The sequence below is a fragment of the Thermochaetoides thermophila genome (assembly GCF_000221225.1).
Source record: "Thermochaetoides thermophila DSM 1495 unplaced genomic scaffold scf7180000011815, whole genome shotgun sequence".
NCBI classification, from domain to species: domain Eukaryota; kingdom Fungi; phylum Ascomycota; class Sordariomycetes; order Sordariales; family Chaetomiaceae; genus Thermochaetoides; species Thermochaetoides thermophila.
Genome location: NW_006383031.1, coordinates 411378 through 438165, shown reverse-complemented (window position 1 = coordinate 438165; position 26788 = coordinate 411378). Strand labels below are relative to the sequence as shown.

At 53.7% G+C, this 26788-nt stretch overlaps 8 protein-coding genes across 8 annotated transcripts; 5 read left to right on the top strand and 3 right to left on the bottom strand.

Annotated features, from left to right (window-relative positions):
* Nucleotides 1-2067: 2067 nt before the first annotated feature.
* Nucleotides 2068-2997, top strand: CTHT_0017340 (uncharacterized protein; the record flags this gene model as incomplete). The annotated part of the gene is made up of 2 exons (XM_006692173.1): nucleotides 2068-2432; nucleotides 2487-2997. The coding sequence occupies 2 exons, from the start codon at nucleotides 2068-2070 to the stop codon at nucleotides 2995-2997; spliced, it is 876 nt and encodes a 291-aa protein (XP_006692236.1).
* Nucleotides 2998-6419: 3422 nt separating this feature from the next.
* CTHT_0017330 (uncharacterized protein) lies at nucleotides 6420-8396 on the top strand (the record flags this gene model as incomplete). The annotated part of the gene is made up of 1 exon (XM_006692172.1): nucleotides 6420-8396. One exon carries the CDS (start codon nucleotides 6420-6422, stop codon nucleotides 8394-8396), a length of 1977 nt encoding a protein of 658 aa, XP_006692235.1.
* A 418-nt stretch (nucleotides 8397-8814) lies between these two features.
* Nucleotides 8815-9997, bottom strand: CTHT_0017320 (uncharacterized protein; the record flags this gene model as incomplete). The annotated part of the gene is made up of 4 exons (XM_006692171.1): nucleotides 8815-8979; nucleotides 9192-9639; nucleotides 9695-9843; nucleotides 9893-9997. 4 exons carry the CDS (start codon nucleotides 9995-9997, stop codon nucleotides 8815-8817), a joined length of 867 nt encoding a protein of 288 aa, XP_006692234.1.
* Nucleotides 9998-14554: 4557 nt separating this feature from the next.
* On the bottom strand, nucleotides 14555-16651 carry CTHT_0017310 (uncharacterized protein; the record flags this gene model as incomplete). The annotated part of the gene is made up of 1 exon (XM_006692170.1): nucleotides 14555-16651. One exon carries the CDS (start codon nucleotides 16649-16651, stop codon nucleotides 14555-14557), a length of 2097 nt encoding a protein of 698 aa, XP_006692233.1.
* A 1595-nt stretch (nucleotides 16652-18246) lies between these two features.
* On the top strand, nucleotides 18247-18749 carry CTHT_0017300 (uncharacterized protein; the record flags this gene model as incomplete). The annotated part of the gene is made up of 3 exons (XM_006692169.1): nucleotides 18247-18369; nucleotides 18434-18513; nucleotides 18629-18749. The coding sequence occupies 3 exons, from the start codon at nucleotides 18247-18249 to the stop codon at nucleotides 18747-18749; spliced, it is 324 nt and encodes a 107-aa protein (XP_006692232.1).
* Nucleotides 18750-19305: 556 nt separating this feature from the next.
* Nucleotides 19306-20679, top strand: CTHT_0017290 (uncharacterized protein; the record flags this gene model as incomplete). The annotated part of the gene is made up of 1 exon (XM_006692168.1): nucleotides 19306-20679. One exon carries the CDS (start codon nucleotides 19306-19308, stop codon nucleotides 20677-20679), a length of 1374 nt encoding a protein of 457 aa, XP_006692231.1.
* A 365-nt stretch (nucleotides 20680-21044) lies between these two features.
* On the bottom strand, nucleotides 21045-23072 carry CTHT_0017280 (putative resistance protein; the record flags this gene model as incomplete). Its single annotated transcript, XM_006692167.1, has 4 exons — nucleotides 21045-21717; nucleotides 21825-22262; nucleotides 22311-22355; nucleotides 22525-23072. 4 exons carry the CDS (start codon nucleotides 23070-23072, stop codon nucleotides 21045-21047), a joined length of 1704 nt encoding a protein of 567 aa, XP_006692230.1.
* A 1520-nt stretch (nucleotides 23073-24592) lies between these two features.
* Nucleotides 24593-26271, top strand: CTHT_0017270 (hydrolase-like protein; the record flags this gene model as incomplete). The annotated part of the gene is made up of 4 exons (XM_006692166.1): nucleotides 24593-24682; nucleotides 24757-25242; nucleotides 25334-25498; nucleotides 25552-26271. 4 exons carry the CDS (start codon nucleotides 24593-24595, stop codon nucleotides 26269-26271), a joined length of 1461 nt encoding a protein of 486 aa, XP_006692229.1.
* Between the last annotated feature and the right edge of the window lie 517 nt (nucleotides 26272-26788).

The window sequence follows — 26788 nt, the reverse complement described above, 5'->3', positions numbered from 1 at the left end:
AAGCTGTTGTGTCACCGGGTACTACGGTAATCGTGGAGTGCCGTCAAGGCCCTGACAGCCTACGAGGAAGCCCAAGGAAGACCGGAACGTCGCAGTGCTGCAATTGGGCGTGGTAAGCGCTGTGCTCCCGACCATGAGAGCGACGACAAGCAGCCCTGGTTGATGCCCACGGACCGAGCAGCCTGATTCTTGGCGATCGGATCTCTTGGAATCTCTTGTCATCCTTGGCAGTTTCCCCCCTCCTGGGACAAGGCAACGTAACTCCTATCTCCGCCGATTACGAGTCAGTCCTAGACCTAAATACGAGTTTTAATTCTATTACTATCACCGTTTTGTCTGCCACCCAAGCGATTGCCTGCATTTATTTTTATGCATTCTTTCTTTTCGTTTGTGTGGATGGCATCTACCATCAGCCCCATGCATAAGGAGGGGGACGGGTGCTTGCACTTAGGAAGCAAGCCTTGTGCGTCCCTGTCATTGTTCTAACGGCACCACAACGCTGCTCTTGGCTTTGCGGTAGGCATTTGAACGTTGAGCTCGGCATGGTTGGCCCGAAGAACCGATAACAGGACTCGAAGAGCCCACCACATGCTTGTCTGCCGCAGTGCAACGGCGATGCTGCTTTGAATGCACGGAAGAGACGGCGCCATATCCGTGTGGTCGGGACGAAGGAGCACAAGAGAGGTGTTTCTGCTTATCTTCTTCCCACAAATGGGGGATTGGAGCCTGGAGTACGACCGGTCGAGGATGAAGTTTGGCTTAAGGAGTGTGACGCGGCCCGCAAATCGTGCTTGATCGGTTCAAGATGGACGGAAAGCCGAGGGTGAATCGCGAGGAGAATATAATGGCCGCTATGTTGAGTTGGCGTTGCCGTCCCTGTCTCTTTTGCTTTTCACTCTTTTTGTTGTCTGGGCTTAGCGGAAGTGGTTGGAAGCAAACACTCTACATTTTCCGTTTTGTCAGACTTCACCATCCGTCCACCTTTGGATCCATATATTCAAGGCGGCCTGTCATTCGCTTAAACGATCTGCATTTCTCGAACCTGTTCAGAGAAGCTCATGCCTTTCCCAGCACAATCGACCTAGAACTTCAAGCCATCTGATCAAATCTCTTTCATCTTCACTTCTCACAGCCCAGATATTGACGGTTGAACGACCGCATACCTTCGTCAAGCCACTGCAATCCGTCTCTTACGGTCTCACTTAGTATCTCTTGCCAAGCACACCTGGTTTTACTGCCGTCATGTGTACCTACACAACCCACATCCGCATCTGTCCTCCTTGCCGACAAGAAGACACCGTCCTCATATCGGAACAACTCTGCCCAGCCGCACGGGCAAGTGGCATCTTTGGCAGCTGTGCTGGAGGGGTTTCATGTCTGCGAGATGCTACCACAAGGAACTGCTGGGCATGCCATGAACGAAGTCGGGAGTTTGAGCGCTTACGAAGAGGGAAGAGCAGAGCATTGGCTTCAAGGGCTCTATACTCATATACCTCGTGGCCAGGCGTGGGTGTCAAGGGGGCGGCTCACCTGGGCTCTGGATCTTTGGGCTGGAGGAGATGATAGCTCATACCGAAAATATGAAATGGCGGGGTTAATGAGATGAACAGGCGTTGGGGTTGTTTCCGTTGTCTGGTTTATTGGTGTTCTTGGTGGGACGGTAACCTGGTTGCCTATGGCCTCAAGGGGTTAATGCAAAATCGGTTCATCTTTTCGGCAGCCAATCTATTTCATCTATTAAAACAGAGTTTCTTAACCTGAGTTTCTTAATCATTCAACTTGCCTTTTAAATGTTGTGTCAGTCGCGCCGTTGAAGCTGCGCAGCGAGCGCTTACGTCATCGATCGCTTATCTCTTCTTATCTTATCTTATCGTACCACAACGGCCAACACCTGCGATGGCCCGTGCGCTCGATTTTTTCTCGCGGCTTTGATGTCAAACCCAGCGATAACCTTGGAAGCTCAAGCCTCCAAACTTCCTCGTCCCAACTCATCAATCCCTTTCTTGACAGAACCTCTCCGTCGCCCTCTCCTTACTTCCCACCACCTTTAATTACCGCCTAATCAAAATGATGTCCCTTCGCTCGATCGCGAGGACCGCTCCCCGCGCGCTGGCCCGCATTTCGGCCACCTCCATGTCCCGCTTCCCTCGCATGAGCGCCAGCATTCTCCGCACCCAGGCCAGCCCGGTCCTCCGCACCCCTCAGATCGCTTCTGCCTTCTCGACGTCTGCCCTCCGCGCGCGGAAGGGCGGTGAGGTGGACGAGGAGCTGTCGGCCAAGCTGGCTAGCGAGATCCAGTTCGAGGACCAGGTCAAAGATGACCAGCCTGAGCCTGCCAGCGTCTCTGAGTTTCTCCAGAACGGCCCGTGGGAGCTCGTTGATGAGCCCGGCCAGGAGTGGGTTCACCTGAAGCGCACTTATGGCAACGAGAAGTGAGTTTTGCGCCAGTTTGAAATTTGGCATGTGGAAGGCTAACTTACCTCCAGGATCACCGTCTCTTTCTCTATCGCTGACCTGCACAACTACGAGCCCGAGCTGTTCGACGACTCGGCTATGGAGGATGATCTTGACCTTGACCAGGGTCGCAGCTCCCAGGACAACGCCAATGAGGCCAACGAGAGCCTGGAGGCCGACCTCGACCAGGCTTCGATCCCCTGCCGCCTGAACATCGTCATTGAGAAGGCTGGCAAGGGCGCCCTTAACATCGAGGCTCTCGCTCAGGATGGCGCCATCGTCGTCGAGAACCTGTACTACTACAAGGACGCCAAGCTGGCCCACAGCGCCAGCCCCGAGGCCGTCCACGCCGCTCAGGACGCCTACCCCGGTCCTCCGTTCGGCAACCTCGACGAGGACCTGCAGATCCTCATGGAGCGCTACCTGGAGGAGCGTGGCATCTCCCAGGATCTGGCCATGTTTGTCCCCGACTACATGGACATCAAGGAGCAACGCGAATATGTTGACTGGCTCAACAATGTCAAGAAGTTTGTTGATGCCTAAATGATCTTGGCGGACGCTGTATGAGTAGTATCTACATTTATGTAGACAAATCGGGATGGGGAAGACGGGAATCGGTTCTGGGTTGGGGGTTGGATGGTTGCCATGATGTTGTGGGTTTATGACTGTAATACTACCTACCTCTCTACATTTACCACTCTTCTAGATTCATCAATGACAGATGTACGATAGAGGCCCAGGACAGGCCGGATCCATGATGAATCTAATGATGTACTATACGAGAAGATTAGGTCCTCGAGATAACGCAAGTGCGGACGTTGAATGCGGCGAGTCATTGTCCCGTCAAGAAAGCATCTCCTCGGCTGTTGCCTTACTCCTAAATTTAGTCTGACTCGAGCTCAAGTTTTCCAGAGAAGGTGCACTAGTTACTCGTCGGGCCTGCAGAAACGACCAGTTGACTAGCAATTGGGTAAGCGCCCATCTAATGTCCACCAGTCTTGGTATGTTCCGCAGCACTCAAATGCACTATAATTGTCCTATAAATGGCCAAAAAAATGAGCTGTTGAATAATCAAGGTCAGCGCTTAAATGGAACAGTTTCCTTAACTTTCTTCAACTGCCCTTTTATCACAAATCTCACTGCAGCTCAAAACTTTTGTTGACTGTGCGGTTTTGTCATTATCATGACACATAGAACATCTACTTGATTGTCCGAAGGCCTCTCCATGCAAGTTCCTGAAGGCTTATGAGGCGCTATACCTGGCTGCAGTGTTGGCGCGCGTCAACTCTTGCAATACCCTACCTAGCGCGCAACCTTGTCATCTGCTTCCCTAAACGGTTCATTAACCACCTCAAATCCAACCCCCCCCGCGGCAACAGTTAGCTTAGGCATAGCTGCCCTCCATTAGCCGCTGACGCGGCACAGGAGTTCCTTCGACTTGTAGTTGATTGGTCTAAATAGTTTATAGTTTCTAACTTGAAAGGAATATTTTGACTTGATTCCCTCAGCATTGCAACCTCAAATATTAGTATCTAATATCAGTGTTATGTTGAGTATTCGACATTGTCTCCTGACTCGCAACACAGTCGAAGCTAAACGCCGGTTTCCATTTTTTAAAACGGCATAGTTGGCTATTTTATCCAGCAAGAGTGGAATTTTTTAGAGAAGCCAACGTGGTTCGATAATTCCTGGGAAATGTATGAAAACTTTACGCGGGAAAGTTATTTAGCTCATCTCGCTGTTGCCCGCTGGAAAGTGAAGCGGGAATCGAATTCCAATGGTGATCAAGCACACCCAGGAGGGTTAGATAGCATCTCATTCAGTGGAACTAAAGGGATGCCGAAGGAGATGATTACTCTCAGGGGGATCGAATTGCTGGATCGGCCGCCCTATAAAATCATTAATGGTCCAAGCTGCAACCACTTCAAGAGAGAATCAAACTTTCCAAAGAGCATGTTTTACAGCAAAATAGCCAAATTCACATGATTTGGGCCGGCTGGAAGTCAAGTTATCCTATCACTTGCCATGTTGGTAATCTGTTAGACCATCAATGGACCCATAAGCCAGCTTCTACTAGGAAAAACACTGCCGCCCAGCGGGGATGGATAATGGCATGGTTTATATTCAACACTCTCTTCGTAGCTAAGATCGAACTCTGGGCATTTTGGTACTTTTCAGATCGTCTTCGAATCATGACCCAGCTGGTAAAAAAAGCTTTCTTTGAAACGGAGCGGCGCTGGGTGAAATGTCAATACGAACTTTGTACCTTACTTAACATAGTTATTTGTCAGTGTCAACGGCTTCTTACGCGTTTGTTCGGGCAACTTTCCTGTCGTGAGTACTCATTCCTTTAGTCCTGGACCAGGGTTAGGCTTTATTGGCTGCTGGGTATTATCTGCAAGTGATACTAATACTAGGGTTAGGGTTTATTTTTAAGTAGCTCTATTAAGTGTCATGGCCAACAAGGGCTCGATCTGAAAGAGTGGGTCCCGTGCAGCCAATTAATTAGAGCAAAAGGTGCCATGGCCAATCGAAACCAGGAAGCGTTCCTCGATGTCAAGAGGCATTGATCCTTCAACACCCTAAGAAATTGACCCTCAACAGACTATGCCATTGAGGGGGGGGGGGGGAGCGAAGGAAGTCACAAAAGTATATAGGATGTATATAGTTTCCAGGTAGGGTAGGGTCACCTGGCCGAAGAATTTCTCCAGTCAGTAATACAAACGGTTATCTACTCACTGATGACCGCAGCTATCAATCAGCTGCGTGAGAACCCTTGTCTCTCAGGTCCAGCGGCCTGGTACCTCTTGAACCCATCTCAGGAGGCCTGTTTGATCGTCACGTTAAGCCAATAATTACTGGTTTGTCTTAAAACAGCTTTCCCCCACTTGTTAAAAGGATTCCAACTAATTATATCAAGTCGTATATGTGCGATTTCATTATATGGTCCGTATTTGCCAGGTGGTGTTGTACTCAGAGTGTATATATGAATGTTCGGTTCGGAGTCTAGTGATATTTTGGATGGTGACCGCTCTCGGTCACTATATGTATTTGTTGTTCTGTCGGATTGCTTTGCCATACTCTTTTCCTGGTGCACCTCAATGTTTTTGTTAAATTTATAGAATACTGGTAGTGGGATTGTCATGTTCCAAAGAGAAAAAGCAATCAGCAGACACCAACCTGCCGGACAAGCTCAACTGGTATTCTGTCATGATTGCCTGTGACATGCAGAACGTCCCTCTCTAGGGTCGTCATAATTACTTAGAGGGCCTTTTCATCGTCCCTCACAGGCGTTTCCCACATATCGCACTGCTTCATAATTCTAGAAACCATACGGATTATCCTCAGCCTAATGTACTTGCCTGGTACTAAGTTCACGGTGGGGTGTTTATATCAATACCAAGACGGAGCGCGAACGATACCTCCAACCCTGCCCGGCTGCGCATGCAACCCGACCGCTTGCCATTGGCCTGGGTGGCCTGATCGGCGATGACGCTCTTGTCGCTAAAGATGCGCCCCAGCTGAACTGGAGATGATTGAGACACGTTGAAGAACTTGCGCAATGGATATGTAGACACTCCTTTTCCGGTTCTCACGTAAGTTGCTGTCTCATCGTTGATTCCTTTCTTTGCTCAAAGGTGCAACTGGTACGTTTGTCTTCGTTCACTCCCTTCAATTCTTGAGGGACGTCCCTTGCTAGTCTCTGTTAGTGGCCATCAAGGTCCTCAGTCGACTCGGAGGTTCTCGGGTCCAGGGTCATCTCTGTCTTTCGTGATCGATTGCAGTGCGCTCATAATATTTTTATCTCGAGGCGTGATTGTTGCTTCAGCCTTCAGCGGACATTCATCTTCCTGATACAAATACCAACGGGTATTTCCATCACCCATCCACCCCTCACCCCCCCAACCCCAGCAAGCCATCCAGCAATAGGCACGGCGGTGACGTTAAGCGACCGCGAGGGCGAGATGGCCACAAAGCCACTAGCAGAAAGCTCCAAAGCAAATGACGAGGAGACCCAATTGCTCGCAGACGAGGACTACGATGTGTACGAGCTCGATGACAGATCGCGTCCCATTCCGAGAGGGGTGTGCCCACATTGCCATCGGCAACTGGGTCAGCAACGGCAGCAGAATCAGGGGGAAAACGACGTCGACGTGTTATGGTGCTGCTGGGAGCGCAGCAACGCGCCAAATTGGGTGTGTCGTTGGGATGACGAATGGCGGCACGTAACCTTGAGAGATTTGGGTTTCAAAGAATGGGACGGCACAAGCGTAGCGTGTGCCTGGCAGGCAGCTCCACGGCAGCTATTCTTGCATCTAGTGCCCCGGCCAGGTTGGCGAGCGCTGCTGACGGCCATTTTCCTTGTCCTTTGGGCTTCCACGTTCAAGTATCTCGTAGATCAAGAGATCCAGAGCAAGCCCAGAGTCGTCCCCAGTACATCTGTCGACGCTGGTCTGCCTGTGCGTTACCTCGATTGTACTGATTCACTTTGGGGTTCCTTTGGCGAAGGATGTGGGCTGAACGGCGCCAACTGCCGTCCCTTCTCCAACGTGTCTTTCGTCTTCCGGTGCAACGGTTGGTGCACTGATAACAAGACTCACTTTGATCCCTACCACGTCGGCCGTCTCGTCGTTGACCGCAGCCCGCTCGTCATCGGCGGAGGTGCTGGGAGCCCATACCGGGGTGACTCGTTCATCTGCCCTGCGGCCGTGCATGCTGGGCTCAAGGATGGATGCGGCAAGGTGACTCTGACGGGAGAGTATTATCAGTTCTTCAACTCTTCTCAGAACAATGTCGACTCGATATCATTTCCGTCATACTTCCCATTGTCGTTCACGGTCTCGAAGACTGACATTTGTCCCCCCCTTCCCGGCTCGCTAGTTATGAAGATAGCCTTCCCGCTTACTATCGTCTTCACCGTTATTATCTCTCTTCTGACTACCTCCCCAGCGCTCATGTTCTTCTCAGCCTTCATAGGCGTTTACACGACCTGCTCTTTCATCCGCTCTGCTACAGCAGGTGTTACTGATATGTCGTTGAGGGTATCGAAGTTCTCTTCATCCCTACCCTCAGTTCTCTGCATTGCAGGCGTCCTCTACTTGACGATCGTTCGATACCCTCTTCGAGCGTTTCCTGCGTCTGCCGCCCTAGTCAAGATTGGCAGCTGGCTCTTGCCTTTCTGGCTTGGCTCGACTACCCCCCTTCTTGGGTACCACGGCACCGAAGCATTCAAGGGCTGGCTGCTTCTCATCATAATTTGGGCGATTACAGGGTGCACTGCTTTGCTGGACGGCTATTTTTGGCACCGACTCGCATTGTTTGCCGCCCTCATTGTTTCTCCCTTGCTCGCACTTGCCATCGATCCCAACTGGAAGAGCAATTATCTCTCATGGCAATTCTTTGCTTTTGTAATGCTTCTCCCACTTCTCGCCCCAAAGCATCGCTGGTGGTTCATAATAGCATTTTGCCTCGGTATATTCACTTCGGGAATGGCGCTTGACGGAGGATTAGGGCCTGTTTTGAAGCCGAACCCCTTTCAACTGTCGACCCCAGAACCCTTCCCCGGTGCTCATCATCTACTCCCCACGGTCCTCCCTCCCATGGTGAAGCAGGTAGCTCCCGGATACTCCAAGAGCTGGGGCATTTGGTTCAAGTTCCAGTGGCCTCAGAACGCCACGCTGACAGAGGCTGAAGCAATCCGTTCGGGGGCGGTGACAGGGTTGAGCATTATGGTCAATGACGTCGAGCGGTTTCGAGGCTGGTTCGCGGAGAAACCGCTAGAAGATATGATGTTTTCGTGGACTAGGGAACGCGGCCTTAATACGGCCGACGAGTTCTTTCGGTTCGGGTTCCTGGGACAAGGAGGAAGGCCGTTAAGATATACCGAGGCTGGGATGTGGTTCCGAAACGGAAGCTGGAGTCATGGAGAGGGGTATTACTAGGAGTGTTCGGATCGGTCGGTCTTTAATCGTGCTAGATGTCGAGACAAAATCATGCTAATTTTTAATAAGAATTGATTCCAGGGTTCAGATGAAAGCAGTCGATCGACAGCATTGCGACATGCCAAAACAATCTTTCCGACCTTAACGCACCTTTTAATCTGATCCCTGGCTTTTTCTTTTCTTCTTTTTTTTTTTTTACCTGTTTAACTGGACCAACAAACTTTCTTTGCGAAGATTGGGGATATCTCAACTAAACTTGTAATGCGAAAAATACACGGCACTTCCACTCTGGCTGCTCTACAGTCGAATATTTAACATCACCTCCCTCTCAACGCCCAATCCTGTCCAGCCCTGCCACTGCATGACCAGCTTCCACGCGGCGTTAAAGTACAGCCTTCCATGGACGCTGCCAAATGTCTTACAGCTCCCACAAGCTCCGCAAAGCCCTCAAGAACTCGATATCTCTGTATTTGCCCGAAAACGGGGCAAACACGAGAAAATCTTGTCGAATCATCTCCCACCCCGTCTCCTCATCAGGGGCATCATCCAATTCCAGCAGTCTGACGTCCAACACAGGCCGCAGCTGGGTCACATAGGTTAGCAGCATGAGCAGCCAAACTCCCCTGACCAAAAGAACCTTGTGGTTGTCGTTGTTTAAAAAGATTGTTGAGAATGATCATGGTGCTGTGGATGCAGGTCGGGAGGTGGCCGAGGTAGAAGTCGAACGCCGGTTGGTCCGGCTTGTGTGTCGCACAAAAGCAACAGCGCCGACAGAGCCGACAGCTGCTGCAGGACTAGCGGCAGGTTGCTGACGTCGAGCATTCGGACGTACTCAACCAGGGCTAGCTTGGCGTTTGCGTTCGCAAAGATGCACGGTAACGCCTGAAAGCTGGGCCCAAAGCCTCGCATGATGCCGCTGAAGCGGCCGTCGTGGGCAACTCGGCTGAGGATATCTTCCGGCGACAGATGCTCCAACAGAGGGACAGATAGGCTGGGATGCGTCATGAGCTCGTACATCGAGTCCATCCAGTCGACGGCTGACAGGGTGAGGGCTTGTATCACGAGCAGCGCTGTCCGCAGCTCGATGCTGTCGCTCAGCAATGCTAGCGGCCGTCCCACGCCGGCAAAGAGCCCATACAGGAGCGGTTTCGACGTGCCAAAGACCTGAGAAATTACGAGAGACTTGCTGTTGCCCAGCTTGGTGATCTCCATGCCGAAATATGCTTTAAAGGCCACCTGAAATCTGGGAGATTGCAGAATTAGTCGGCTGATCTAGTGTTCGAAGCGCTTTCACATACCTTATATCGCCGAGAAAGCGTGACCGGTCCTCCTCGTCTGAGATACTTCGCGGAGAAGCTTCCCACGACGCTACGGTACCCTTCATCGAATTAAACGCGGCATCTATCTGGGCCGCTGTTCCGCCCAGGAAGAGCAGAGTCGCCAGTGCCTGGCTGCGTTAGCGAGTGATATAACAAGCACGGAAAACGGAGCCATACCATTGGAATATTGTTATACCGCCCATCCGGCTGCAATAGTGCATGGCTCGCATGGGTGGCTTTGAGATACCTGTCGAACGTACTGCGCTCTGATCCCTGGTCCATCCTTCTGATGAGTGTTCTGACCACACACGCGGCAGGGGAGATTCCCCAAGACATGGTCAAGTTGTCTACTGCCATCTTCGCCATGCTGCTAGACCGATTTATATTGCTGAGCAGAGCATACCGCTCAGCCATGAAGAATCCATTCAGAGTTTTCGCAGGAGTTGGCGAAGTTCTCGATTCTGGGTGGGTGTATGTGCTCAATTCCCAGCTCAAGAACACGGGACACCGAAGCTGAATGTTGTGGCCAGCACACGCATGTTGAAGGGGTGCCGACATTTGAAGCTCGGTGGCGACGGAGGAATCTGGCTATCTCTAATACCAGGAGCCTGTCGTGCCCTGGCCGTCACGGCCACGACCATTGGGCAAGATCAATCTTGGTTGAAAGATTGCATTTCACGGATCGAAATCCAGGAGCGCCGATAGGACGCCACAAATCGTTGAGAGCGATCTTGGGGGCCAGAAGAAGCTGAAGAGCCACCGGTCACATACGCCTTCACGAAAGGTAGCCTGCCAATGGACGTTGTGACTGGTTGGCGCGCGATTTGGAACAGGAACCGGCCTGATGGTGACAGGCACAGAGCGGATGTGCAATGACGATCAAGATCGACAATCCCCCAAGGCACATGTCTCGTTGCAACCGCTGTGCTGGATCGCATTGGTCGCAATTTTCCGATAGCTCCAGTGTTGATCCCAACGACGTTTCCCAGAGCAGTGGTACTAGCCCGTGCGGACCGTTCCGGGGTATCGGCACGCGGCATCGTATCTTCGTATCTTGGGGCCTATCGAGCCAAGGCCACACTTGTAAAAGAACTCGACGTGATATTATGGACGCATTCTTTTACAGAGGCAGATCCAATAGGGGCAGTTTACTCTTCAGGCCTCCCAAGCGGCCGCTCAACTAGCCTGCAGGCAGATTAACATTGTCAGCTTGCAGTGCGCAGCTCGTGGCCTCTGCATATCCATAACGCAGCAACTGCCAATGAGCGTTCGCTAGCTGCTGTTCCCATGCAGAGTTCCATGTAGGCTCTGACCCAGTTGACATGCGGAGAGGTTGAATCGAAGCTTGCAAGCCAAAACCCCTTGCCTTCTCTCATCTTTTGATCACAACAATTTTGCCGCGGTCACCGCGGTCTAGGATCGCGGAAACTTCCTTCGGACAGCAAGCCAAGCTTCCCTGTTCCGATCTTGCATCGGACCGCCTATCACGATCGGATCATGCTCTCGCCACACTGCGTATTTCAGCCCAGAAGGCTGTTTGTCTGTCCCTCGGCATTCCGACTAACTTCGCTGCGTGTTTCGGCAGCCCCCCTCACTCTGCTCTCTCTCTCTCTCCCTCTGGTTTTCCCCTGAGGAGGTACTGTATATGCAGCCAGCCGACGCACCAGTGACACAGGTGTTTACATCGCGACGGGCGGCAGTCAAACCGTTCCCGTTACCTGTGCCACTGACACACACGCATATGCTTGTACCGGCGTAGGCGCACTGGCCAGTTACTTTCCTCTGTTGCACACAAAACCAGAAGCTACCCAGGTAATGGCAAATTAAAAGTCTTATCCAGAACCGGTTACCACTGTTTCGGATCAAGGTTGGACGCCAAAGCCTCGGCAGCTGAAGAAACAAACGCTTAAAGGGGGGGAGCGGCATGATAAGCGGCAGTCATGGTAAGTTCCGTAGTTCAGTCTGCCGATCGTTTGGGTTTGGAAAACGCTCAATGGACAGTAAACGAGATCGCCCCCCTTGACATAACAGATCTAGGACCGGGTACTGGGACCGGGAAGTGTAATCGCGGGCCGGATCGGCCGTGAACCGCGTTTGTGTAACGGTCGAGAGGGAGGGAAACGTTTCTTTTCGGTCGGCTTGGCTGTCACTACTTTTTGCATTTATATATAAACGTTCAGCTGGAGCTTGCTCGGGGGAATTTCGACCGAGGGTGCGATCGAACGGTCACATTTTAGTGCCCTTCGGGTCAGCTTGGATCTGGAGTTGATGCTTGACCGGTCTGGCCTTGCCTGCCGGTGAGGGCCTCGCAGCGTGTCCTGCCTGCTTGTTGAGGAATTTGTATTGCTAATCATTTCCGAGATAGTGCGGCAGCCAATGAAGCGTTAAGCAACAAAACTCTCGTCATTATCGAAAAGGGAGACAGGGTTCAGTCTTTTGATGATGATGCTGTTGACTCCATTCGAGGGCTAGCAGGTTGAATCATTGAAGCAGATCCACAAAGCGACCATCCCAACCGTCTCAAGTCCCACGATGTAGCCGAAGAACCTAAGCTATTGATGATGTAGAAATTTCCAGTTGAGAACTCTGGAGCGGTTGCTTGAGGCGTTCCGTCTGACGATGGTGGCTTGTACACTTGAATCAATAGAGCTGCTCATCGTCTGGCTCAACAGAGCTGGTTCTTTTGACTGCTTTTGTTTACCAGTATCGAAATGCCCTAAAGTTTTTTTTTTTTTTTCCGTGCTGGTAGGCTCTCAACATCTCGGCTCATAGCAACCTCTCAAACAGGAGGTTGACCTTTCGGAGCTCCTTGGTACAATTTCCGACTCTCCTCTAGAACGCTCCCGCGTTCAACAGGGACCTAGATATAACGAACCAACATTGACTACCTTCCTGTGTCCTCCCTCCCATCCCAGCCAACATGTCCCCCCACCCCCCCCCCCCCCCAAACCCCCTGGCCACCTCCTAAGGCTCGTCTCGTTGGCAAGTCTTGTTCTGGGCAGTTCCCCCGACCGATCACTACCAGTTCCCATCGACGAGCACTACTCCCTCCCCCCACAATGCTCAGCCTGGGTCGGCGTCAAAGAGATCCATCTCATCGAGGTCACAGAGCTAGTGCAGGAGAATGGTGTGTCCCTTATCCCTACTCATCTCTAACCCTGTCTTGTCTGCCAAAACCTTCGAGCAGTGGACAGTGGTGCAGCTAACCCTGAACATACCTAGGCACCATCCAAACCCTCGCCTCCTGCGCGGGCGCCACCACCCGAGAAATCTGCATGACCGCTCTCCCAGATCGTTCATTCTATCTTTGTGTGCTCGGGGCTGTTTAGCTTGGTGCCGCCGCCGGCAAGGCAGATGCCATATACCGTCGAAGTTGTAAGCATATCCTTCCCTCTCCATACCCAACTGTCTCAGCAGCCCCCTGAGCGGGCAGCTGCTGGAATCATCACCACCGGCTGCGAACTAATCAACAAGATGAATAGACTTCCTGCGTAACCAAGATCATCACCGACGGAGCTATCCCATCCCTCCTCGCACCAGGCCATCCAGTCCCATCCCAACCCCAACTTGACGGTCCTGACCCGGCCGTCACACTCACCTACCATCCCTGCACGACTTGCTCTAAATTAACTTACATCGGTACCGTGCTGAACTTCATCCCTCAACCCAGAAGGAGGGTTAATGTCCGACTGAAGCCCTATCAACAAAGTCAAGGCTGCGGCCCACACGCCGGCACTGGCGTCACAGCAAACCCCAACCCCCAGCCAAGCGAGACTCTCGCTCTGTTGGTTACAACACCAGTGGTTATGAGAGTAACAATGTCATACGCCTCCTCTTTTGCTGGTGCTGAGACAGGGGAGACAGGGACATGCACGAGGGAGATTGACCCGGTAGAGTCTGCGATGCCGGATTCAGATGGTGATGAGGAGGAGGATGAGGATGATAGGGATGGTGAAGAGCAGAGTGCGAGCGGGGCGGGGTTTGCTGGGGTGGGAAAGATGTCGTTGGGGGGTTCCGGCCGGGGCGTGGGTTGTGGTTGGGGAGCTTGGTTTGGTGAGTTGCAGCATCGAAGTTATCTATGGGGGGACAGCAGAGGGAGTGAGTTTTTCCTGCCAGTTGAGTCTTTATAATTCCCTGATGTTATAAGGGCTAGGTACCGACCTCAACAGTTTATACGGGGTTTTGAGACGTCTATCCCGGGTTAGCTCTGGCGCATAGACGGCGTTGATCACAGGTCCTCACAGTTGTAGCAGGAAATCGTGATCTCAAGCGTGTTATTCATGGCCTGTTTGGGTAGAGATTAAGATAAAAAGGAGCTTACGAATTAGAATTAAGCACACAACCTCGTCAAACCCATCAAGCAACGCGCCGTTAAGGTAGAAACTCCTATCCCATTGCCTTACCCGCTAACTAGTTATCCCTATCCCAACCACATCTCATATCACCTTTAAATCACCGTGGTCACCCCAATTCCAAACAGTGCATCGGCGTATTACGTTATGCTATGATACCTAATAGACGACACCCTAACCATCAATACATACCATACCAACAACCCGATCCTCCTAGTAGCACTGTAGCAATAAGTATCAATAGTCCCGGTAAAATGTATGTCTGTATGTATGAACCTGAATGAGTATGAGAGTAACCCGTACAACAGAAGAAACTTGACATGTACGAGACAAAACGTCAAACGTGCATGCGCCGTATGTGATGTATCCCCTTATCTCCCCATCCCTCAGAAAAATAAAAAAAAAAACCAGACCATACCATACCAAACCAAGGCAGAAACTCAAGACGGACGGACGAGCCAACCAAACGTAAACCCCCACAAAGATTTCACATCGTCACAGTAGACAACGCACTCCCTGGCGCAGCACCTAATCCCAACAAGCCACCGCCATTCGTCGTAGCAGCCGCCGCCAAAAGCCCCACCTTCTCCTTCTCCTTCATTTCCTTCTCGGCTTTTGTCGCCCTAGGCTTCCTTACAGTTCCTCCACGCGAACCAGGCCCACTGCCACGACCTCTTCCCCTGCCCGACGTTTTCGCCGGCTGCTGCTGTTGCTGTTGCTGCTGTTGCTGCTGTTGTTGTTGCTGCTGCTGCTGCTGCTGCTGCTGCTGCTCCTCCCCTTCTTCACCATTATTCTCGGTATTATTAGCACTATTACTCCTTCCCCCGCGCCCACCACCCCCTCTGCCTCCCCTCCCCCTGCCCCCCCTACCCCGCCTAGGTCTATCCTCCTGTACAGCAGGCTTCTCAATCTCTGGAATCAGCGGGCCACTATAAACAAAAAAACCGTCCCGACTAGCCGCCGCCTGTTCCTCCCACAGCAGCTCCGAGTCATCCACGAAATCGTCGTCCAAATCATACTCGTCCTCGCGCCAATGGCGCTTCTTGCGGGGCTTGACGGGCGGCGCGTCGACCATCTCGACATTGCTGTCGCCGCCAAGATCGCTATCGACCATCTCCTCATCGCCGTCGGCGGTCTCCTTGCCATATTTCTCGCGCTCAAGAGCGGCAGTGGCGGCCGCGATACGGGCTTTGCGCTCGCGGCTGGCTGCGAGTCGCGGGTGCAGGGCATCCCAGCCGTAGCGCTCCTCGGCCATGCGCATGAAGTTGACGTAGACGTTGTTCTCTCCCGGCTTGAGCGGGATGTGCAGTGTGATGTTGGGCGCTTGGATCTCTTCACCCGGACGGGCCTTACCGAAGTCGAGGATGGAACGGCCTTCGCCGGGCAAGGGGGGCAGCGCGTCCTTGAGAGAGGCAAATTTGGGCGACGATGACGCGACACTGCTGCGAGGTTTCTTGCGCGACTCGCGCTCCTGCTCGGCGACGGCAGCGACCTTCTTATTAACCTGAGCCGGCGCCGGAGGCGGTGCCAGGGCAGGGGCTGATGTGGGTGCAGGGGTTTGTGTGGCCGATGCTGACAAAGAGGCAGAAACTGAGGTCAAGCTGGTGAATGAAGAGGTGGGCTTCGACTCGGGCTTGGGAGCAGGAGCAGGAGCAGGAGGTGGCGGTGGCGGTCTTCGGGCATCGGCAAGGGCAGGTTTGGGCAGAGCACTCGTTGTCTGGGTCGTAGTCCGAATACCATTCGAGGGCGAAGTGGGCATCGAGGAAGGCTCATGGAAACGGGACTGCGTCGAGTGGTTGGTGAATGACTGATTAGGCGCCGGCGAAAAGCCGGGCTGGGGATCAACCAGGCTCGCAATAGAAGGGGATGCGCTGGCGCGATTAATTGCTGTGGCGCTCTGGGAAGTTGGGGCACGGGGAGAGCCCAGGGAGTTAGCCGACTCGCGGATGGGGTCATAGTTGCCACGGACAGGGTCAAACATCTGCCGAGTAGGCGGGGGAGGTTGCGGTTTCGGCGGTTCCTCGTTTAGGATGTTCTGCATCTGCATCGGCTTCTGCGCGGAATGGCTAAAACTGGTCGTCGGAGTCGTCTTCTCTGTCGGAACGGAACGGGCCTCGGCAGCCAGGCCTCTCATGGAGGGGAGCTCGGTGATCTTGGGTTCACGGGCCGGACCGGAAGCCGACCGTGCGTCCATTTCCGAGTTGGTCGCATCGCCAGCATCAGAGGCGGCAGCCTTCCTCTTGCGCTGCACCGTAGGGGCATTAGGGTCCTTAGGCTTACGCGGACGGCGCTGCTTCTGCTGCTCGGGGGCATTCGGATCGGCCGGTGGTTTTGGCTTCACTGTGCTGCCAGGCTTGCGACCGGGCTTCTTTCTCGGCAGCCCGGCCGCGGTCAGGGGCACATTGGGAGCTTCCTCGGCGGGTTGTTCGCGCTGCATGATGCTGTAGCGCTGTGCCGAGCTGGGGTCGACAATGATCTCGTCCATCTCAATGTTGGCCCGGCCAGCGCTGATGACACGGGCAGTGGGGGAGCCAGGCTCCGACAATGCCGACGATGACGATGGCGCGGGGCTGTAGTGTTGCATGCTGTCGCTGCTCCAGCGGACGAACCTGCTGAAGGGAGGGCGGCAAGATGCGGAATAACTTTTGAGGGTTCGTGTACTGCGATGTTGCGCAGAAAATCAGCGTCCCTCAAAGAACGACCAACAATTGAAAGAGATGTTGTGACTGTCAAAGACCGCTACGCCGTCACTTCACCTCAGTGGGTAAAGAAATGGCCTCTTTCGTCGCGCCCGTCCCAATGATCCAAACGGGAGTATTTCGAAATGAGGCGCTGCAGCAACGGGATAGGCTGCTGGCGGAAAGCAGCCTAGTCTCTGATAGGCTGCCTTCCGTCGCCTTCACCTGTCAGGCACTGACAGCCTGATGGCAGGCTGAGCTTGGCAGCTGCGGTCTAGCTGGAAGTGGGGCTATAAGATAGAGGCGTGATGTTGTATGAGGGGGTCCGCCCAAATATGGCCCGTGCGTCGGGTGGTGCCAGGGCGGGAATAGACCAAGAAAAGAGACAGCCGAGCCCGTGACTGAAGTGCGAGCTGACTTTTTGGCTTCACCTGTGCAGAGTGGAGCTCCCGGCTGGGAATACCTTCACCTGCACCACGTTGAAAGCCCCCGTGGCCGACACCAGACGACGATGCAAAAAATGCCACCGCACTGCCCTGCGCGTGCAGGATGTCAGCGTCAAAAGTGCAGCCGTCAATTGTGAGAATCACGCAGTTTCCGAAAATCGGGTTTTGGGGATGCCGGCGCGCGGGCGACGATGAGGATTTGATGGATTTGCAGTTTGCGGGCGAAAAGTCGGTGGGTGTAGAAGCGTGGTTGTTGAGAGAAAAGAGGTTGAGGATCGAGGGTGAAGTTGGGTTGGGAGAAAAAAAAAGGAGCGAAAAGACGACGAGGAAACGGGAAAAATTGGGGGGTGAGGGAGCGCATGCAAAGGGGCAACAAGATGACGGGGAATGGGCTCGTTTTTGGAACGGTTCACGGTTCCAACGCTTTGCCAGCTGCCTGCCCTGCGTGCTTGCAAAGCGATCTGAGTTAGGACACTGGAAAGGGGGGTAGGGGAAAAGCGAAAAAGGCGAAGAACGTGAAAGGAAAATTGGGGCCTAGGTGGCTCTATGGATTACAGCGGTAAACTGTAATCCGTTCAGTGTCCAGTGTCCAGTGGCCCGGGCGGCCGTGGTCATGACCCGTAAAGTAAAGCTAACCGTAATCGTAGACCGTCACGGACGCAAGGGAATGGAAATGATTTCATTTTGTAAGTAAAAGGCAAATCCGCGGATAGTGTAGGAATAGGGAGATCCAAGCAGGCCGCAACAGGGGAACAAGGGAGCATGCTGCTGCATGGGAACCGATGGGAACATGGGACCTAGCGAGCGGAAGAGAGGGGTGTGTGGATTGGGTCCAATGGGGAAATCGAACAAACCCGAACAAAGCATCAAAACGCGGGACTTGGCATGGAGCTGGGGCTGCGTTGGAGCCAGGTTTTGGACCAGGTTGGAGCAGCAGAGAAAAACAATAACCTAAATCTCTACGGTCACGCTACACGGGGTAAGCACAATATAATACCTTATCCTGATACAGCCCAGAGGTACCACCGCACAGGAGTACTTTGTCCCTCACGAAGATGCAGGACCCGGCCAACGCTGGCAGTGAGGATATAGCGGCTGCGCTTCTGTCTGCATTACACAAGGCTGCCAAGACCGCCAAGGCTCAGTTCGGCTGTTCCCACACCCCACCTCACCACTGGGTCCGTCCGTAGTGTTCTTCGCTCGCAGAAGAAGCAGCGAAGCATGCTCGCGTGTGTGTTACAGTGCGAACAACCCCGCGTCTGCCGCCGTTACTGTGCGGCACTGTGCATCGGGCGCCGAGAGATGCAAATCATGGAGATGAGGTGGGCTTGGAGAAGAGCATGAGCCCCGGTCAGGTACCTGGTACGTACCGACCGCCGACGGGGACAGGCCCCACGCTGGCACCAGCAGAGCACCCCACCGCCGTTTTGAATCTAGGTGTGACATTTTTGGCTTCACGCCTGAGGCCGACGCCACATCGGAGCAGAAACCGCCCCACACGGTAGCGAGCCGCACGTCACCACCTGCAGACCTCATGCAAGCACTTGAGGCAGCTTGATGATGTCGATGTCTTTTTAGGCGTACTATTATCTATTTAGAATCTCTCACTCAGTTGAATAGTAATCAAATTGTTACGAAGGTAGGTATGCGGCAGCCCGCATGGCATGAACGGCGAACTGGCTGCCCGCACTGATTCGCCACAACATTGACGAGAGTTCAATTTCAGAGCCCGGCCGTTGATTAACTGAAATTGTCCGCCCACTGGCCCCCCCCCCCTTTGTGTCACACAAACCCAAGCAATGGAACTGCATGTCAAAAGGAGCTCATCCCGCTGTCCTGCGCTGGAATGGCCCCGTTCACGGCGGCGGTTTTGCCAGAACGTGTGTTGTTGTTCGTTGAATTGATTATGTCAGCATTCCGGCTGTCAGCTGGACCCAAGACGCCGGGCAGGGTGCGCTGTGGGGTAAGGTGGGGTTGACGTCAGATGGATAAGATAAGGCACAGACATGCGGGGGCAATCCGATCGCGCCTGTGACAGCCGGACCCGATTTTTTTCGGACCATTGTTTCCTCACACCTCGACAGCCACCATCCACGCCCACGACACATATTATCATGGAGTCAACGCTGGAGGTATTTGACGTTCAAGAACGGGACATTAGCGAGATCACACCGCCGAGCTTCCCACAGCCGTCGGCGCCTTCGGTCGGAGGATATCCCCCCCACAAAAAGCGCGTGTCGGCCTTCAAGCAGCGACAGGCAAAGGCATCCGCCGCGAAGGAACAGCCGAAGTCTCCAGAGTCGTCATTGCGGAACAATGCATGGTTCGACGAGCGCCGCGGAATTCACGAGGAGAACCAGGCGCTGCTCGACTCGATGACGCCCGAGCAGATCGAGGAGACGCGTAGGCAGCTATTTGGCCAGCTCGACCCCAACTTCATCCAGTCACTGTTGCGCCGTGCCCGGATCGACGAGCCAACTATTCCTGAGCCCATTGACGCGGCAGCTCAAGAATCGAAGCCGTCGTCAGCCACAGGCCCGCAGCCGAAAGCGAGACAAGTGACGGTTGAGGACGCGCCAGATGAGGTGACAGCACCAAAGGCACCAGAGAAACAGGCAGAGACATCGATGCCGATGGGATCATCAAGCGCTACAAATACGAAGCCCTCATCTGCCGAGCCCGCAAAACCCAAGAAAACCGTCACCTTCGACGAGGACGCCGCCCCGCTGATACCCCCAGAAGACCTCTTCCCCGCGGCTAATCCCCCTCCCCCGACGAAACCCAGCACCAAGAAAATCGCCCGCCCTGAAGAGCGCAGCCAACTCGACGACGCCGATAACCTCTCGCACAGCCACAAAACCCACTTCCCCCGTCCCCCACGCGTCCCTGACCTCGACCCCAATGACCCTAACTTCCTCGAGAACCTCCACAAAAAGTACTTCCCCGATTTACCCGCTGATCCCTCCAAGCTAGCCTGGATGGCGCCCATCCCAACGCCGGACTCAGATGCCGATAAAGAGAGCCCATACTATCCCGGACAGGACTCCCTTCCGATCTCCGCGCTGCGGTTCGATTTCCGCGGCGCGTTGTTACCGCCGAGGGTGAGTCGAACTATACCCGTGACAAAAGGGCTGCACCATCATGGTGAGGCACCCGAGGCGGCGGGGTATACTATCCCGGAGCTGGCCCGCCTAGCAAGGTCGGCGGTGCCGGGGCAGAGGTGTCTTGCGTATCAGACGCTGGGGAGGATTTTGTACCGGTTGGGGATTGGGGAGTTTGGGACGGGAGAAGGAGGGAGGAATGGAGAGGATGATGATTTGGCGTTTGCGCTGTGGAGACTGTTTCAGGAAGGCAGGATAATCGAGATATTGGAGTGGGAGGCTGGGCAGCCTGATGGGAAGGGGCATTTGAGTGCCAAAGCGTATGCCACAGAGGCCTTGTGGTTGTTTGAGAAGGGTGGGTGGAAGGAGAGGTGGAAGGGAAGGTAAGCGGACGTGGTTTGATGGTTAATTGTGCGTTTGGGGCACTGCCGGCCTGGTTTTTTTTTGTCAGACTGTGTCTCCGAGGACTCAAGAACCGATAGTAGAGGAGGAGGAGGGTTTGGGGGGGGGGGGGATAATGTGCTACATAGGTGTGGTTCTGCCCGAGTCTAAGACTAAAATATTAGCTATAGGATAAAATTTATGACCTTGTCGTGATTCTAACTGAAAATACAAATATTAATGCTAGAGTTAAATTTACATCATGGCCATTCATACCCAGAGTATCATTACTTCGTGTCCCATTTCAGCCTTCCGTGATGTTCTCCAGTCAATCGCCGCCATTAACCCCTCTCAACCTCACACCTCTCTCCCTATACCTGACTAGCCTTCTCCTTTTCTTCCCTCCTCCTCCTCTCATTCCTCATGTGCTCAATAACCCGACTCCTCTCCCTAATCTTGTCCCCCCAAAAATAAAACCCCACAGGTACCGGTATCAAAACCACCTCCAAAACCCCCAACATCATTCCCGCCCATCTCGGTCCCATTCCCCCGTACATACTCGGCCCCGCTAGCGGCAAAAACGCTCCCATCACGCTCCGTGCCACCGCGTTCCCCGCCAGCGCAGACGCCGCCCACTCGCCATAACTAGCCGCTAAATAATTACTCCCGTAAATGAAACTAAGTGTATTCCCCATCCCAAACGGGACCCCGGCAACCGCGATGGGGATCAGCGGGTGTATCGTCCTCGGCAGACATGTCCACGCAAACAAGAGCTGTCCTACGGCGGTGAGCACCGAGCCGAGAGACATGACGAGAGCGGTTGCTTCGGGCGCGGGGAGGGACGGGTTATCGGGGTCGCGTTTCGGGGAGGGTGAGATGAGATACTTCCGCCAGATGGGTTCGAGCAGGATGGAGAGGAGCGTGCCGACGCCAATGCCGAGGAAGGAGAGGCCAGTTTGAGAGGGGGACCAATGACGGTGGGAGGTGAATATTATCGGGTAGGCGATGAAGCAGAGGTAGAGAACGCCATAGGTTAGGGAGAGCCTATCAGGAGACTGTTAGGGGGGAGGGGCATAATAATGTTTGAGGAGAGTTTTTGGGTTATTTTTTTTGGGGGGGGGAGGGGGAGGGGGTTTAGGGGTAAGACGGACCAGATGTTGAAAAACCAGAGAATTGGCTCTGTGGCGGCGAGTTTGAATGGTCTTGCCAGGTTGCTGGCGACCATGTTGACTACATCCTGCCAGGTCTGCTCATCGCGGTCGTAGCGGCACCACCACCTTTCATCACCGGTTTCTTTTCTCTTTTTGAGCACCTCCCGCCTCATCAATACAGGAGGGTACGTCTCCTTCACAAGGAGTAACATAACCCCCGCGACGCCGGCCAGGGAAAGCGACACCCAGTTCTCCCATCGCCAGCCGAGGTACTCAAACACGAAGCCGCCGATGAGGGGGCCTGTGACGGGCCCGTTGAGGGGCGCGATGCTGTATAAGGAGTTGAAGCGAGCTAGCATTGTGGGGTTGGAGGAGGCGTCGGAGAGGTCGACTATCGTGCCCGGGGAGTTGGTTAGGAGGGCCGCGCCGAAGAGGGCGCTGTGAGAGGTTAATAAGGGGTAGAGGGATGGGGGAAGGGGGACATACCCGATGAAACGGAGGATGATGAGTTGGGTAAGGGAGGTGCTGAGGCTACTGCAGAAGGTTAGTGCTGTTGCTGATACGAGGGAAGGGCCCCCTTTCTTCCGGATACTCTCGTCCCATGAGACAACTACATCCCACTTTCATATCAACGCGCCCACACTCATCACCTCTCTCTAAGCTACGCCAAATGACCGTGCTAACGCCAGGAGACACCTACCATCCTAAAATGAAAACTAAAAACCCCACCCAACAAACCAAATAAACCGCCCTCCTCCCTACAACCTCGCTCGCCGGCGCAACAACCACACTCCCCGCCGCCAGCCCGAGCAAATAACTCGTCAACCCCAGCGTCGCCACACTTTTCGACTTGATCCCAAACTGCTCCATCACGCCGGGAATGGCTGCGGTATAACTTGTGCTATGCAGGATGACGATCCACGTCGCGAAGGAGACGGTCGCCACGCAGTACAGACGGTACCAGAGTGGCCAGCGGTGGGGTTGAGTTGCGAGGGAGGCGGGTAGTTCGAATTCGGGGGGCTTAGGAGTAGGGAGACAAGGGTCTGGCGATGGGTTTTCTGAAGAGGCATCCTTCGGGGAGATGGGGAGACGTTGGGGGTCGGGTTGAGGCTGTTCGGGAGTGAGAGTTGTGGATGAGGATGAGGGGGCGCCGTCTGTCGTCGTTTGGGGGCTTTCTTGAGGAGGAGGAGTTGGTCGGGAGTGTGGGAGCTGTTTTTCAAGCTCTGAGTTGTGGGTGTCGCTGGCCATTAGGGCTGGGAAACTGATGGGGAGTGATGGGCGCCGTATGAGTGACTATTTTGAGGTTGATACGCTGCCTATCAGAAGGAGTATGTATTACGACGGGTCAAGTGTTCATCAGACTCTGGACCATTCTGCTGACAAGCACACCCAGACGATAACAACACAGAATCAAAGTAAAAAAAAAAAAAAAATTTAAAGAAAAACCAACAAGAGTTGTAGAAAAGAAATAATTGTTAATCCGAGTGGGCTCTGCTCATCTAGCCTCTAGCACTGACGCCGGAATGCAACAGGCAACATTCGGCATACAGACCGCCTCACTAGCGCCGCCCCGATGCGGAGTCGATGATGTACTTCGGTGCATCGGCATGGGGCAACCGAAATCGCTCCACTCCTGGCGACAGAAGTGCATTTGTGCATTGCGTGGCCTGCCGCACGCTCGTATGCTAAGGAGGAAGTATATTAAGTCTTGGCCGTTGTGCTCTATCATCTGATCTTCTTCGGAGCTTTTGTGGTCTCTAGAGGGACAAGACATCCCACGGCCGACATGCAGGATGGCCTCCAAGGCTCACCCCGGAGGAATCTGCAAGGTGAGCCAACTGCAGATGTCAGAATCAAAGCTCCAACCCATCGTTGTCTTCAGCTGGATCTCAAAGCTGACATTATCCTGCTGGGGCCAATCTTTACCTGATTTACGTTGGTCCTCGTCTGCGTCAACTGCTGCCATCTCGTCCTAACACCCTTGATAAGGCGGTTCTCAATATATTTCTCTCCACTGAACTGTACAACGCGACCATTTAGTGAGCTACGTCATCGTCACAGCTGCGATACCAATGATTCATCGCAGATAAAGTAAAAGTAAGGCTCATCGCAAGCCTGGTGTGAGTAGGATAAATGAAACAGTTCGTCTCTCAGTCCTGATCTGTTGAAGTTAGGCTCCACAAAGATAGCTGGCGGGAGCTAGCTCTGGCATAGAGAGTGGTCCTCGGCGAGTGCCGACAACCGCACAATGACCCCGCTCTCTCTCGGCCCCGGACCGGCGTAACGGCTGCCAAGACCGGTCGACCTGGCTCATCCCCTCGGAAGGCCGATGCCAAAGCCCCCTGCCTCTCCAATACCAAATCAGTCCTGCCGTTTCGGTGTTCTCGGACACAAGCCGGAGGGATGTTTCATGTTTCACCTTCTTACCCAAAACGGCACACGGAGCCAGACTGGCGCCGCACGCGGGATACAGCGTAATGAAGGGGGCATTCTACCACGCGGGGAAATGCAACCTAGCCGTTTACTATATACCCGAGCGATATTAAGCCGTGCCCGCGGCGAAACATTGTCCGCGGACCGGGTTACTGGCGCTGGAGGACTTGAGGGGGAGGGGAGGTTGAAGCAGGTGGAATAAAAGTGTCATGATGTCTTGGGGAAATCTATCTTGGGCTCACTGTTGTTAGATCGCCGTAGGCGTCACGAGCGTTGTGAGAGCCTGATAGGAAGATTGTACCTAGCAGAGGTGACCGACCGAGTAAGTCATTAAGATGCATCTAAGCAGCTCATTGCTTGCGTTGCTTCTCCCAGCAGCGACCCAAGCCAGCCTGCAAATCGTCCCCGGTGCAAGCTGGACAGCCGTACGTTTTCCTATTTCCCTGCCCATCTATCTTACCCCCAACTAACCCCTGTCCTTCCCCCCTCCCCTTCCCAGTCTGACGGCGAACATCTCAACGCCCACGGTGCCGGTATCATTCGCGTCAACGACACCTTCTACCTGATTGGCGAGGACAAGGCGCAGGGCTCAGCCTTCCAAAACATCAACTGCTACTCGTCGAGGGACCTGGTGCAATGGAAGTTCGAGGGACGGCTGTTGAGTCGTCAGGGGTCGGGTGACCTGGGCCCGAACAGGATTGTCGAGCGGCCTAAGGTGATTTACAATGACCGTACCAGGCAGTATGTGATGTGGATGCATATCGATAGCAGCGATTATAAGGACGCGAGGGTTGGTGTTGCGGTGGGGGATCAAGTGTGTGGATCTTATCGTAGGTCTCACTGGCATGGGCTGGCTGGGGTTTCGGGAAAGGGGATGCTGACAGGAGTAGGCTACCTCCGCAGCTTCAGACCTCTGGGCTTCCAAAGCCGCGATATGGGCTTGTTCAAGGACGATGATGGGACAGCCTACCTTTTGACCGAGGATGTACGTCTCCCATACTACCCCTCCCCCCTCCCCTTCCCCCTCCTCCCTTGATCATCATCATGACCTAATCCCCCCCCCCCTTCCCCTCCAGCGCCAAAACGGCCTCCGCATCAACAAACTCACCGCCGACTACCTTGACGTCGCCGAAGCAACCTACAAATGGTCCGAAAAGATCGAGTCCCCCGCCATGATCAAGCTCAACGGCCGCTATTACATCTTCGGCAGCCACCTCACCGGCTGGGACCCGAATGACAACGTAAGTCCCCTCCGCTTCTGGCTTTCACTCACCTAACACTAACCTTTCCTCAGGTCTACAGCACCTCAACCTCCCTTTCCTCAGGCTGGTCGTCCTGGCAAACGTTTGCCGACAAAGGCTCCAACACCTATCACTCCCAAACAACCTACATCCTACAATACCCCGGCTCTCCAAGCAACCTCATGTACCTAGGCGACCGCTGGCGACCAGGAAATCTCCACCAATCTTCTTACATCTGGCTACCCTTAACAATCGAAGGCACCAAAGTAACCCTCAAAAACCGCGGCTCCTGGATCCCCAACCTGAACCCCCCCACCGGCGGCGCGAGCACAACCTGGGCTGCCGCGCCCGCCGCGACGACGTACAACGCCCTGTCGAGCTCCAACGCCCGACTCTCCGGCGCAGCAAAGCAAGTCACTTGCAACAACTGTGCCAACAAAAAAGCAGCGGGATACATCGGGGGGCCAAATAACGGGGTGTTGACCTTCTACAACATCAACTTCTCTGGCTCTGGGTCATCTAATTCTCAGGAAGAGCTCACGACGATCTGGTTCCGGTATCATAACGGGGATTCGCAGGCACGGTACGCCAGCTTAGTGGTGAATGGACGAGAGATACCGGGGAGGGTGGCATTTATTGGGACGAGGGGGGAGGTGCAAAGTAGCGTGGTACATGTGCCACTGAGGAGGGGGGGAGGGAATGAGATTGTGGTGAGGGGATGGAATGGGGGATGGGGGCCGGATGTTGAAGCGTTGATTGTGCCGCAGCAGTGAGGGATTGGGGTTTCCTTTGCTTTTCTTTCCTTTCCCCCACCAACCCCCCCTCCCTCCCTCTTCCCTCTTGTTGTTAGGCTGATCTTGCAAAAAGTTTGGTCGTGATTTTTCTTTTTTTTTCCTGTTGCTGGGGTATAGGCGGGAGGAACCGAGGGTAAGGGGTTGAGGATATGAAACTTCATATTCATACATGACGGCATAATTGAACAACAATAAAAAGACCGAACGTTAAGTTAAGCATAGGACAGCCAACCTCTTCAAATTGTTCGCAAAGGCGGCTCATTGTCCTGTTTGTACCTATCCTCGGTCCTTAGTCCGTGTCACAACATGCAAGTTCGCCCATTAAGCCCTGGATTTTAACCAACGGCATTGTTTGCTCGCTAATCTCCCAATGAACTAAAGCTTGTTTGTATCCATAAACTTTGGTGGTTGATCCTGACGAGGAACTTTAAACATAATTCTTGCCAACAACTCTGCCGTTCACTACTAGACGTGTCACTCGGCCAAAGCATGATGA